The 8,426-nt window shown below is 46.7% G+C and overlaps 1 protein-coding gene across 4 annotated transcripts in view; it reads right to left on the bottom strand.

Annotated features, from left to right (window-relative positions):
- MAF (MAF bZIP transcription factor) overlaps positions 1–8,065 on the bottom strand; it is a 338,553-nt gene extending 330,488 nt beyond the window's left edge. For 2 of the 4 annotated variants that reach the window (XM_079799414.1, XM_079799413.1), the window contains exon 1: positions 6,797–8,065. In XM_079799414.1, the coding sequence (XP_079655540.1) occupies positions 6,797–7,920 (1,124 nt within the window). In that variant the 5' untranslated portion in view covers positions 7,921–8,065. The other 2 variants (XM_079799412.1, XM_079799415.1) reach the window with 2 other exon arrangements.
- Between the last annotated feature and the right edge of the window lie 361 nt (positions 8,066–8,426).

The following is an 8,426-nucleotide window of genomic DNA, read 5'->3' on the forward strand; positions in this document are numbered from 1 at the left end:
TAAGACATTAACAGTTTCCCCAGATTTGGGTTTGATCTCTAAAATTATTTTCAAAAAGGAAACCCATGTGAGCCTATTTGAAAGACACAGACAGCCGAACCTTGCTTGCATCTGGCGTGTGGACTCTGGATCTGACTTCAGCTAGTGAGCAAGTGAAATCCAGGCGGGCAACGCGGTTATTCCTGGGACTGTCCCTTGGCGGTCCTCCTCTCCCTTCTCTCTGGCTCCCCCCACTTCTCACCTCCCACAGATGGTGCAGGGGACCGGAGCCTGGGGTTTTGCTCAGCCTTCGTGCACAGCAATTTGACTTGCTTTGTTTTTTGTTCTGTCCCTCTCTCTAAAGGGTAAAGATGTTCCCACATTGTTGCAGGACTGTACTTCTTTATGCCCCGACAATCATGAGACAGCCTGGGAGACTGAAATCCTCTCACCCTGTCCTCTACCCCCGCTCGAGAAAAAAATGCTAGACAGAGCTGGGTTTGTTCCGGAGCCGGGGCAGAGCAAGGATTGGAGAGAATTCCTCTTTTCTGGGGCTGTTGGATGTCTCGATTTTTGAAGATTTATATTTATATCAAAAGTGACAAAAGCAGTGTTATCAGAAGGTGGGTTAAGGCCCCGGCTCTGTTTTTTAACAAATGCAAAAACAAACAAACAAATGCCGATGCCGATAGCTGGGCCCCAGACCACCTCCTTGATGGCTACTGTGTGCTCTGCCTTGGACTTGGGACATCTTCTAAATTTAGGATGGGCTCAGAGTGAAAACAAACTTCAGGGTTCCTCTTTTTTTTTTTTCTTTCTCCAAACTACAAGGCACCCACTCCCAATTTTTCATGCAGCATCCTGAGGAATAATCAGAAGTGGTACAAAAATGATAACTTATCACTGTAGATAAAGCTTCCCTGAAAAAGAGAAGAAGAAAAAAAAGACTTTTCCTCAAAGAAGGGTAAAATTGTTATTTAAAATATATATATAAATTTCCTTGCAACTCAGCAATCTCAAGCTGAGAGCCTTATCGGATGCTTCTGAGGAGTAAGGCCCCAGAGCCTGGCTGTGTGTTTTCCTGACACAGAAATCAAACGGCTGAAGGTTGTCACTCATGTATTTCCGTCTTCCAACCTATGTCAGTTAACTACTGACAGGCAAAAAATAGACATACCCATGTAGCAAGCCGACTTTTAAATTTATTGATCGGCCTAGAATACCGGAGGACTACATTTTAGGAAGCCAAGCGGTGTGTGTGAGTACAGAAGTAAGTTGGCCTTCACAAAGCCAACAGCAACAGCAAAAGCTCCCCCTACCTCGCCGCCCCCCAGCACTGCACTTGGGAACCTCTGCGTGTGTCACAGCAACTTCGGTTATTTAGTGGAGGGAAATGCTAGGAATGCAGCTACTGTGACAGCTGTGCCCCGTGTTTGCGAGGGTGGCTGCCATGTGCCCTCTGCTCGCTGCGCTTAGCAGGAAAAGCTGGTGGCTTGGCAAGGGGAGGTCCTGTTTAAGAACAGAAGGATCTAGAATCGACTCCACTAAATAAAAACTACCGGAGGGGGTGGGGGGAGGTATAAGGACGAAACGATCAGAGCTTGAGGATCCTACATTCAGTAATAAATATAGGGCATTTCCCCCTCCACAGCGGCCTGTGTGGAAAGGGGCCCCGGGTGGTTATGGCATGGAGACAGATAAATAAATATGATATTGAGACATCATTTCCTCCCCAAGATCAGGAAGTGGAATCGCTGCCTATTTGATGCCACTCTATTAATGTGTCAGATGCGTTGTAAAAAGTTATTACATGGCTTTGAGAGAGGAAACATACAAGGAGCAGGGAAATTAAAGGGAAGTCATCTCGTGAATGTTTGGGAACAGAAAAGGGGGAGGGGAAAAAAAGCACACAAGGAGGGTGTGTATTTAACTTAACGTTGTATTTTGCTACACATTGTTTTCATTTACGGCTGAGTCTGATAAATAAACACATTTGACATCACTGATACATACAACATTATCTGGGGCCTCCGAGAAAGCCAGGCTCTGCTAGAGCTTCTGCCCATGGCATCTGCTTTGGGGCGGGATGGGGGGGGGGGTGAGAAGAGGGGGGAGTCCAATATTTTTTTCTCCTTGGTGAAATTATCTGCCAGGGAAACGATGAAGCGTGAAAAAGTACTATTGAGAGTGCATGTCTACATATGCTTTACAACTGCTAGCTGGTACCTTTGGGATTCTTCCCTTCCTATAAATGTATATGTATCTATGTTTTACATTTCAGTGGGTTTTTAAAAACGAATATTACATTGGAAAACAACTGCGCCTATTCCACTTTCGCACATCTTAAAGCGACAAGCACCGGTTCGCTTTGCTACGGGTCAGTATAGACGACCCTCAGACAAGTGGCATAATTAATTAATACGGAGGTTATATATTTAAGAGCCTTGTTCTCTAACGCAAACATTTTTCTTTCAAAAGGAAGGAGACTCAATGGAAGTCAGGGGCAGGTTGTAGCCTACCACTGCAGATAATACTACTGCTACTGACAATATATTTTTTAATGCACAGTTCTCACATAAATTTCATTTCATGAAATACACTGGTAAGTACATGTTGCTGGGGCTTCCAAAATGTAGCGAATCCCACTGATGGCTCCAACTTGCGAGTGGGCTCAGTTCTGTAATTGGAATGAAAGGAATTTTAACACTATTTAGACAAAGACTCAAATGCAGTGTAAAGGGAAAGCTAGATTTCATTATATATATTTATTTATTTATATTTAATTTAGAGACTTATTTGTAACAGGGACACTTAGGCAGGATTTAGGATTTCTTTGTTAAAAAAGCATGTATTTGTGTTCACCGCTCTACTTCGAAGTTTTTAGTAACAATTATTTCCAAAAACACCTTTCACTAGGCGCTAACCTTCTCTTAAAGACAGCCACCAAAACCCCATTTTTGTCGGCACCCCTCTGCTTGCCTTCTAATGTTTTGGGCCAGAGCTTTCTTATTATATTGAACTGCCTATAGGGTTCTATCAAAATCCTTAATCGTTACCCAACTGTATTTTTCTCCCAAGTCCCATTCCTCATGAGATCACCACAATAACTCCATCCTGAATGTCACTCTTATTTTAAGAATGTGTTTGCCTAAAATATGTCATCTGATGCTGAGTTTTTTTGCATCAGTGACATCTTCATTTCTGCTTCTTTGGGGGGAGATGGCCTATCTCGGAGTCGGGATCAGAGGAAAGAAAAGAAAAAAATCTCGGAAGCAGAGAGCAACTAACATCTAGCACATGAAGTGGTTTACTATTAAGACTTTTGCTAGGCAAAATTAAATGTGTATTTGGGAGCCCTATCCAAACTGGCACAGAAAGGAAGGTCAAAATGTACAGGGTATGTGCTGTTTATGGGAAAAACAAAAAGGGGGGTGGGGGGAAGGAAGACATGATGATAAACTGGCCAGAACTCATCAGCGCCAAGCACAACCTGTTTTCTTCAAAATAAGGCCTTCGGTCAGAGTTGCAATATTATCTTAAAAAAGAAACGGAAAACGAAATAAAGCAAAAGTCATGGTGTTTAGCTCTATTTTCAAAACAGTATTGGCTTTGTCTAACATTCTGTTAGTGTTAGAATTCTAGGGGAAGTTGACCAAGAGTTGCATGAATTTGTGTCATTTTAAAAATAGGTCAGTGCTGTTAGGGAAGGTAGCGCAAGACTTTCCAAATGATACACAACATGTTTTGGGGGGTAGATACCAACAAATCAAAGCACAGCCTTTATTCCACCAGGACATTGTTTTTGGGGAGTGTATTTCAGGAACGAAGGTGATCTGGAATCATTACCAGCTCATCTTAGTGGAGAAGCCCTCTGTGAAATATTTACCGGGAAATATGATTTAATAACAGAGCTTAAACCCAGATATGTGTACTTGGAGTTCTGTAAGTGAGGGGTGGATTTTTCTTTTTCCTATTGAAGAAAAATGACCTTCAAAGTTAAAACACAAACAACTTTGATTTGTCCAAAGTGTTGATGTTAAATCTTGTCAGGCCTTGCTAACAAGAAAATCCTGGCGTGTAAGGGAAGAAGGGAAAATAATCAATTTTAGCCCCGAAGTGAGCATTGTTATCTTTGCCATTAAACGCACAGGCACCCGAGCCACCTCTGCCATGCCTAATTTTCCTGGCTTATTTTCCTCTCGATGGGCACACTGCTGGCTCCGATGCTCAGGCGATGCTGCGAGGCCCTGCCCTATGGCTGGGAATGTTTGTTTTCACCAGAGGGCACTGATAGCTCAACTCCTTTGAAAACTTTAGGGGTGGAGGGGGTGGGGGTGTAAAATATGAGAGGTCATAATTTATATTTATATTAAGTATTGCTAATTATTAAAAGGAACTGGCCTCCTCCCACCTCACCAAACAGCCTATGCTTCCACCCTGAGTTATTGCCTCCCTACTCCTCCATTAATCCTTCCTCTGGAGAAAAGGGTGCATTTTACACTTCTAATGCGGTGTTGGGCCCAGTTAAACTGTACACTAAGAAACTGAGTACAGAATCAAAAAAAAAAAAATGCAGTTTATTATTGTAGATTATTCTTTCTCTTGATATAACCAGAATTGAAAATGAAAGAAAAGCACATAGGAACATCACGCGTGGTTAGTTAGTAACTCAAGATATAAAACAATTTTGCACAGCAAAATATGTAAAAGAAAAGTAACTGACAAGATTTTTTTATATTTATTGTGGTAAGATTTACTTTTCATTTTTTTTTTTAAAGACAGGATGTCAGTCCCTGAAAATAACATTTACTGATTATTGCCTTTAAAACTGTGGATTTTTTTTTTTAAGTTACAGAAAATCCAGTTCTGCACCACAATACAACTGTAAAAAAATCTGCATCATTTTAAAACTGTGCAGTAATGCCATTTTTATAACTGCATAAATTTTATTAGCGTTCTAAACAGTTTTGCATTTTTTTTGTATTATATGCTTGCAGGTTATATCTTAGTGCAATTCAGTCCCAAATACTTTAATTTTGAAAAAAAAAACACATACATTTTGAATGTAAAATACCCCTACAGATATAAACAGGGGTGTTTCCCCTTTTAATACTTTGGTTTTCAATACAGTCAGTGGTATAGCAAAGACTACACATACCCAACTTATATTTAAGTTGCAAGCACATGCTGTATAAGCTACTTTTTAAACAGTCCCCTTGCAAACTCTACCCCCCTTAACATCACAACAGTAAACAATTTAGTGCATCAATCTTTTAAAAAATCTACAGCTAAACAGACCTAACTCTTTCAAATTTATCTATAACATTCCTTTATCTGTAGCATACATTTTAACTGGGCTAACAGATTATAAAAACTAGAATTAAATTATATACTAGAAACCCATAGCATTCCACATTTGACAATGACCAAAAGCAAAAAGAAAAAAAATAAAATAAAAATAAAACAAACCAAAAATAACGGGGCAGATTTCTTTCTTGAAAAAATAAATTTTAGACTGCTTTCGGAAACAGCACAATTTGAGTCCCCCAAAGTGGGGTGTCATTCTTACTAAAAAGAAAACATTAGGAGTTCTTTAATGTTTGCCATTTAAATTTTTTAACCCATTCTGGCATCTTTGACAAGGAATGCCTTCAGTGCATTTACAATGGGAGGCTGAAGTTCTGAGTAACTCAAAGCAGTTTTGGAGCAGATGCAAACTTTCATGGGAAGAAGGCTCTAGGGTTGCACTTTTTCGTTCTGAACTCAAAAAAGTCATGAGACAATAAAACAAAAGTATGAATGCCATGCCATAAGTCTTTGAACGTCCATTTCCAAGCCAAAAGGAAAAAAAAAAAAGAAAAGAAAAAATAATTATACCATACATGTCCAGCATGCAGGCTTTTTTTTTTATTAATATAATGTCTCTTTTCCATAAAGTTTTTGAAACAGTTATAGTTCATCGTTGCTAAGAGAAAGTAGCAAGCATAATAATGCATGAGATGAGAATGAGTTTTTTTTAATGGCAGACTAAACTCTCAGATTTGGCATCATAAGGCCAAAACTCACAAGTCACACCCAGAAGGTTGATGCAGGCTTGATTGTGGCAGGTTCATGAGGATTTTTTCTCTATTTTAGCGTAACAGTGCTAAAAAAAAACCCGATGGAACTCAGCACGCTGCAAGTCTATAACATTTCACATTGTTTTTCCTTTGCAAGCTCAATCTCACATGAAGAACTCAGGTGGAGAAAAAAAACAAAACACCTTAGCTTTTTTCCTCTTTTATCCCAGAAGAGATGGGTTGAGAGGGAGTTGAGGGTAGAGGTTGGAAAAAAAGGTCAACACAGCAAGCTCCAAAAAAGTAGAATTAAAAAAAAAAAATCCAAACAAAATGAAAACACACACAGAAAATGGAACACCAGCTCATGAACTGAAGAAGAAAAAGAAAAAAAAATATGTAAATGATGCAGGCTTCAAAGGTGAGCATGAAGAACTCTGCTGAGATCTTTGAACATTGTGCAAAGGGGGGGGGGGGGGCATAAAAAAAAACAAGCTACCAAGTTATGGAGATTTTCAGATTGGCAATCCAGAAGCCAGACATCCATTCCCTCCCCAATTTAAAAACAGCCACCACCGCCACCAACTCGGAGCAGGGTGTGTGTGTGTGTGTTTGGGACATCTGGGGGTGGGGGCAAACTTGGTAGGGAAGGGGGCGAGGTGGTGGCCAGCATGGCTCTGGAACTAGCAAGCCCACTCCCGAGTCGGACCCCCGCGGAGCACTTATCAAGGTGGCTAGCTGGGATCGCGTGTCAGACTCACATGAAAAACTCGGGAGAGGACGGGTTGTCGCTGCTCGAGCCGTTTTCTCGGAAGCCGCTGCTCACCAACTTCTCGTATTTCTCCTTGTACGCGTCCCTCTCGCGCACCAGCCTGGAGATCTCCTGCTTGAGGTGGTCGACCTGCTGCAGCAGCTGGTTCTTCTCGGACTCCAGGACGTGTCTCTGCTGCACCCTCTTGAAGCGGCAGGACTGGGCATAGCCGCGGTTTTTCAGGGTCCGCCTCTTCTGCTTCAGCCGGATCACCTCCTCCTTGCTGACCCCGCGCAGCTGCCGGTTCAGCTCGCGCACGGACATGGTCACCAGCTGCTCGTCTGAGAAGCGGTCGTCGAAGTGCAGGCCGCCCGCGGCGTGGTGCGGGTGCAGGGCGCCCCCCGCCCCCGCCGCGCCCCCGCCGCCGCCGCCGCCGCCGCCACCTCCGCCGCCGCCCCCGGCGCTAGCCGGGCCCCCGCCGCCCGTGCCGCCCGCGCCACCGGCCGAGGCGGACGCGCTGCCCGGGGCGCCCGGAGCGCCGGCCGTCGGGTGGTGGTGGTGGCCGGCGGCGTGGTGGTGGTGGTGGTGGTGGTAGTGCGGCCCCGCGCCGCTCTGCGCTGCGGCCGCGGCGATCACGGCGGACACCACGGCGGCGGCGGGGCCCATCTCTTCGCCGCTGCCGCCCAGGGAGGCGCCGGCGCCGGCCCCGGCCGCGGATGCCAGCTGCTGCGCCCCGCGCGCGTAGCCATCGAAGCCGCCCTGGAGCTGGTGGCTGTTGCTGATGAGCGCCTCGACCGCGTCCTCGGGGCTGAAGCCCAGCGCCTCGGGGTTCAGCTGCTGCGGGTAGCCGGTCATCCAGTAGTAGTCTTCCAGGTGCGCCTTCTGCTCGCTGCCCGAGCCCGGGCTGGGCGCCGAGAAGCTGGGGGAAGGGGGCACCGAGCTGCACGGCGTGCTCATGGGGGTGGAGGACAGCGAGCCCCCGGCGATGAGACGGCCGCACTGGCTGATGATGCGGTCGGTCTCCACCGGTTCCTTTTTCACTTCAAACTTCATCAGATCGAAGTCATTAACATATTCCATGGCCAGGGGACTGGTGGGCAGGTCGGAGTTGCTCATTGCCAGTTCTGATGCCATTCTCCTGCCGCCGCCGCCGCCGCCGCCGCTCCGCCAGATGGGCTGCAGGAGAGGGGCCAGCGGGCTGTGCTGGGTGGCCAGCGGGTGAGCCAGCTTGCCGGGCTGGGGCGCTTCTAGCTCGCGCGGCGGTGGCTGGCCCGAAACCTCCGAGCGCGCACACACCCCCCCGCCCTGCCCGCGCCCCCCGCGTCCGCCCTCCCTCCCCCACTGCTCACGCCAATATGCTCGCTCGCCCCGGCCCCTCCTCGCCTGCTCTCCTTAGTGCGCGCCGAGCCGGCGGCTTCAGGCTCGGAAAGGTCCTCCGCGGGCTGCGGTGGCAGCGGCGGCGAAGCCGGAGGAGCCCGGCCGGTTGTGCGGCGTCCCCCGCTCGCCGCTCCGCTGCGCGCTTTGCATAAGGAGGGCTCGCCTCGCCGGCCGGGCTGCAGGCGGGGCGCGCGCAGCGGCCGCTCGGGGCTGGAGGCGCGGCGGGCGTCTGTCCGAGCGGCGCGGGCCTTGGCACGGGGGAG

Source organism: Cnephaeus nilssonii (assembly GCF_951640355.1).
Source record: "Cnephaeus nilssonii genome assembly, chromosome: 20".
NCBI classification, from domain to species: Eukaryota; Metazoa; Chordata; class Mammalia; order Chiroptera; family Vespertilionidae; genus Cnephaeus; species Cnephaeus nilssonii.